The 5,723-nt window shown below is 39.0% G+C and overlaps 1 protein-coding gene across 1 annotated transcript in view; it reads left to right on the plus strand.

Moving 5' to 3' along the window:
* The window catches only part of galnt14 (UDP-N-acetyl-alpha-D-galactosamine:polypeptide N-acetylgalactosaminyltransferase 14 (GalNAc-T14)), a 142,894-nt gene that overhangs the window by 82,036 nt on the left and 55,135 nt on the right, over nt 1-5,723 (plus strand). Inside the window, exon 3 of the mRNA XM_008397341.2 lies at nt 4,867-4,965. Coding sequence (XP_008395563.1) covers nt 4,867-4,965 — 99 coding nt within the window. The remainder of the gene's footprint in view (nt 1-4,866; nt 4,966-5,723) is intronic.

The following is a 5,723-nucleotide window of genomic DNA, read 5'->3' on the forward strand; positions in this document are numbered from 1 at the left end:
GTGTGTGTGTGTGTGTGTGTGTGTGTACTTTGACCTTTCCTTTCATCTGTTTATCTCACCTCCAGCTGAACTTTGATGATCCAATCTGCACACACACTCCGTCTACGTCTGAAATGGTTCAGCACATCATGTATGGACGACTCAAAAGCTCAGCAGCGTCGCTTTGCTCCGATGTTTTCCTTCACTTTTCTCTCTTACAATTCAAAAACGTTTACTTTTTTTTTAATTCCTCAGTTTTATCTCATTTTTTAATTCTTTCATTTATAGTAATGGTTAGAATATCACTGATCTGCTTCAATCTAACCATCCATCTATTATTTTCTGCTCAGTCCATGCATCTACCAAACACAACATCAAAGTTTACATGAGATCCAGAATAAAACCTGTAGCTTTTCTGCACATCAATAGTTTTAAAATACAGTTTCTGCAAAGTCTCTGTCCTTTTTAGGTTTTGCTAAAACTGAAAGTTAACAGTTTTAAGTATTTATAGAAAACATAAGCGCCCACTTTTTGTAAGATTTTAAATCTAACTTGTAGGGTACAAAACCAGATGCTCCTGATTTTACCATGTCCTTTTTTTTAATTAAAATATTTAGCAATGGAGAAACTAGCCAACTCATTCCTTCCTTTTTGTTATTAAATATTGTAGAAATGTTCATAATCATTTCACAAAAAATCCAACAAGCTTGATGAAAAACAAACAGTCTGGTCCTAAAATCTAACTCTCTGCTTTCCTTAGCAGGTTTTATGCTTCTTTATCTGTCAGTTTATTAAACCTTTAAGCTTCAATCAATCAGCAGTGTCATTGTGTCGCTAACAGCTGTTAGCATGTTTATCTGTGGTGAAACTGTGAGGGATTGATGAGAAGTTAAAGTAACAGATTCTTGTAGTTTTATGATGAAACTTGTTTTTTTAGCTGTTGATCGACTTCTTTTCTTGTCCAGTTGACACTTTTCTTTGACATATTTTTAAAGATTTCTCTTGTAAGCTAGTTATTTTTAATCTTTTTAATTTTTTTCTTTTGTTTCTACGTTTTTTTGTATTACATCGTTTTTCCACTTGTTTTCTTTGTTTGTGGCATTTTGGGTTTTTTTTGGTTTTCTGATTTTTGTATTCCTTCTGAGTTTTGTCTCTTTGTGTTTTTTTATATTCCTCCTTCTCTTGTTTTTCCATTTTCCATCCTGTTCTGTCATTCTTCCTCCTCTCATATATCTGGATTAATCTTTAGTCCTTTTTTACTGCACTTCTCTCTTAAAGTGCATCCTTACCTTCTTCTTTCTCTCCATCCTTTTTTCCTTCTTCTAATCCTCTTTCTGTTTCCTTTCCCATTAGTCTCCTGTCTTTTCTTACCTTGTTTTCTGTCATTAACTCGTCTGTCTGTCCGTCTCCAGGTCATTTGTTTTCATATTTTTCCAATTTCTTCTTTTCTTTGCATTACGTGTGTGCCCGCTCGTGTGTGCATGCGTGTGTGCATGCGTGTGTGCCCGCTCGTGTGTGTGTGTGTGTGTGTGTGTGTGTGTGTGTGTGTGTGTGTGTGTGTGTGTGTGTGCGTGTGTGTGTGTGTGTGGTCTCCGAAGCTTTGCCGCATCCTTAGTTTGGCTCACATAAACACACGCAGACACAAATGCTTGCATGCACACGCCTGAACACACACTCTGGGAATAAGGCAGCTTGTTGTTATCAGCTCCTACATCAGTCATCTGTCAGCACAACTTTTATCTCTACATCTCTGTCTGTCTGTCTCTCTGCCTCGTTTGTCCTCACTTGCTCTATAACACACACACACACACACACGCACACACATACACACACTCAAAGCAAAGCAGCACGACTCTTTCTTCTTATCGTTCCTCTCTGGTAGAACTGCAGAATAAATCAACTGCAGCAAAAAAAAAAAAAAAACAGAGATGAAGACAGGAAGATAGTGGCATGGTGGATGCAGAGAGCGCCTTGATGGGAGGAGATATGACAGATATATGTGCAGCACATTTTATATTCGCATGCAGAGAAAGGGACAGACTGCAAAACGACAAAAAGCGAGAAGGAAATGAAAGATGTTTATATGAAAAACTTGCAAATCAGTTTGTAAACTGCACTCATAGCTCTGGGTTTTCTTCATATTCGGCTCTCAGTCTTTAAATTCTGCCAATAGTTTCTTTACACTCACTGACACTCTGTCCTCCTGTCCAAACCATCTGACTCGTTCTAACAACTCAACCTGAGTGTTTCCTCCAGTGATCTCATTTCTAATCTGGTCCATTTGGATCAGACTGGACCGCTCTGCTCCATAGCCACACTAAACCGTCTCTAACTGCACTTATGACTGCCTACTTTAAAAGTTCAAATATTCCTCAACATGCATTAAAACACACAATGACATCTAACATCCACAGTCTTACAGCCAATCAGAGGAAAGGAAAATGAAAGGTGCTCATCGATTGTTAATATTTTAGAAACGCTCTACAGAAGAATCTGTGAATATATTTTGGAGTTTCGTTCCACAGAAACATCTGTGAAGAGGTGGAAAGTTTGCTGTACTAACAGAAATTGCAGCATTTTCATCATTACATCCGGCTCCAAATCAAAACAGATTATTTTCCCATTTTTACGCAGAGCGTATGTGGGTTGTCCTTGGTGCTGATTGTGGATTTTCCACTGTGGATGCTAAAGGATCCCAAACTATATCTGGCTATTAAAATTAGCAGTTATACGTGTTATCTAACCCCACGAACTGCAGAGACCCAATAAAACCCAACAACATTCACACTGAAGTGAAGCTCAAAGCTCTGGATATAACAATGTATGAATAAAAACCACAATGGAAAGATAAAGAAGAATAAAGGTTTCTACCATTTTTACATTCTTCATGCTCATAAAGATAAGAGCTTTTTTATTCTCCTCTTCCAGGTCCTGAAACTTTTCCTTTCTGCAACCTGCTATATTATTTCCCCACTTAATCATTAAGCCTCCAAACTAAGGGGGAAAAAAAAAATCAAATTGCGAGTTAATGAGGTGCTGATAGTATTATTTCACAGCCGGGTTCCCGTGTGCAGCCACTGCTGCCGGATCCCGACCTGTTAATACAACAAATTAGGAGTTCAGCTTGTGTTCTTACCTTAGGAGGAGCCGCCATGTTCGCCTCTAGGACACTCCAGCTCCCTCTGCTGCAGGCTGAACCCGTGTTTGTAGCTGTGATACAATACAAGTAAAGCTGAGATGTGAAACACCAGCTTCAAATGAAGATCTGCAACATGACGATTTCAGGTTCTTTAGTAATTTTTAGTAATTTAGTAATTTAGTAATTTATTTCAGACAAACCTTTCACCGGCAATGTAGAACAAACACAAAGTACATAATAAATTTCTTGAAGACACATCACATCGGTGATTATGAGTCTGAAAAGGAGTATGAAGAAGTATAACTTATATAATCAGACCCCTTTTCCAGCTGTAATTTATCACATTATTTTCAGTTTCCAGTATCCTTCCTGACAAAATGAAATAATAATTGTAGTAATATTTCCTCAGCCAAATGAAAGTACTGCATACACACACATACACATTTGTACACATACATATATNAACAACCAGAACCTTTGCCTCCTCTGGAGTTCCATTAAGTTTAACAAAAACCTTACAATTTGTTGTCCATGTTGATTGGATCCTTCCTTGTTTTCTCAGAAACCGAGCCTTTCTGGCGATGTCAGCATTCTTCTTGGTCAAGTGCTCATTAATAAATTCTTGATGCAGAAAAGATCATAAAAACACAAGCTCTGACTTAGAACCATCTGCTTTGACATGTTTAAAAGGAGACACGAATCTTGATGCACTATTAAAATGAACTGAATGTTGAGTTGCGATCAGCATTTTCTCTGTCATCTCATTTCAGATGTTTAATCAGAAGATATGTGGCCTTTTGACGGAGCGACAATCTGAAAGCTCATGTCTTTATCTGGCTCAAAGCTGAGAAATGTGCTTGGATTTCAAAACCAACTCTAAACTTTGTGCTTGGAAAATGATGATTAAAGAAAATGTACACAGAATATAATCCATTTTCTGTTTATTTTGGTGGTTAAAATCTCACTTCACTTTGCTGTTCATCAGAATAACTTCACCAACAGTTTTTTAGTTTCTCATCTCAGCGGCTCATGCATGAAAATGTGCTGATAATAAATAAGATGCATCTGAAAGCCATCCATCAAGCTGTCTTGATGTGTTTAGTTTTATAGATGTGAGGAAGGTGAGCTTTTTAAAGAAACATGAAGGCCAGAGCAGAGCAGGCTCACTGCTGCTGTTGGAAAATGTCACCAATCCATCAATCTGATAGGTAAAGGCCAGTCCTCTCATTATACTGGATGTGTGTGTGAGGGTGTGTGTGTGTGTGTGGTCTTTGAGAAGAAAAGGCTGCTGACCCAGCGAACACATCACACACCTCTACACACACACACACCATTATGTGGAGTATTTTAATGAGCGTCTTGGGGATCATCTATAATTCATTTATAACAGGTCTGGACTGATCGCTGGCTGGTGTGTGTGAGTGTGTGTGTGTGATAAGTATCCTTAAGCATTCAGACCTAAATGAGAATAAAGCAGCATCTCATCAATAATGACGCTAACTGACTGTTTTCTGTGTTTTCAGGTTAAATGAATCTTAAATCCGTGTTCAGCAGGTTTTGTGCCGTTGCTGCTGCATCTCAGCTGCATTAATAGCTTAAACATCTCGGCTCATTTGAGCGTGTCGAGCGCAAATCTCAGAACAATAACTCATTGATCCCTGCGTGACTTGTTACAGCTGTAGCACATGACACACTCCTCCCAGGATCAATAGATCAGATGTCATGTTCATTACTCTCTCTGCTGGCAGGTGCAGCGCTCTTCACTACGACTCAGATCTTCCTGCAACATCCATCATCATCACCTTCCACAACGAGGCCAGATCCACGCTGCTGCGCACCATCAAGAGGTAACTCACGCCTCGGCTTCACGCTCACGTCACACCATCTGGGTCATGGTTGGGACGTCAGTAGCTGCATTCAGACATTCAAGTTGTTTTTTGTTAAAAAGGTGTGTTTTTTTGCGATGGGATGAGGTTTGCACTGGTGTAAACCACGAAGAAGACGACAGGAAACAGATTATTTCAGTTGAGGGAAAAAGGTGGAAGCTTTGTGAACGTCTGGCCGGTGGAGGAAAACTTTTAAAAAAATTTAATTCTCTGCACAAATAAAATAAATGTCCCACCTTAAAATGCCAAATATGAATAAATAAATGTAAGAAAATGTAATTTCAACTAAAATATAGAACAATGTTCTGAAACATTGAAGTTAAACATCATTCATTTTTAGATAACGTGTAAAAATCCCACTCTGTGAAGGTATTAGACGTAAATCTGTCAGAAATCTGAGGAGTGATGAGCCTCAACCTTTAGCAGACTTTGTAAAAGTTTCCTTTGGCTGATTGAGTGATGCTGCAGCAGAATCTAATCAGGAGACATTTTGGAAACCCCACCCTGACCCTGAGCCTCTCAGCCATTGTTCTGTCTTTCATTTCGATGCTATCAGCAGGTTACCAACCAGCATTCAGCACAAAAGAGACCCACTAAGACACATTTCCCTGTGTTGGCTGGAGTTCAGCTCATTATGCCAGTCAGTCAGCAGGGACTGGCTACGTCTCCTTACTATCACAGAGGACATTGTGTGTTTTCTGTGTGTGTGTGTGTGTGTG

This window comes from Poecilia reticulata, linkage group LG21 (genome assembly GCF_000633615.1).
Source record: "Poecilia reticulata strain Guanapo linkage group LG21, Guppy_female_1.0+MT, whole genome shotgun sequence".
NCBI lineage: Eukaryota > Metazoa > Chordata > Actinopteri > Cyprinodontiformes > Poeciliidae > Poecilia > Poecilia reticulata.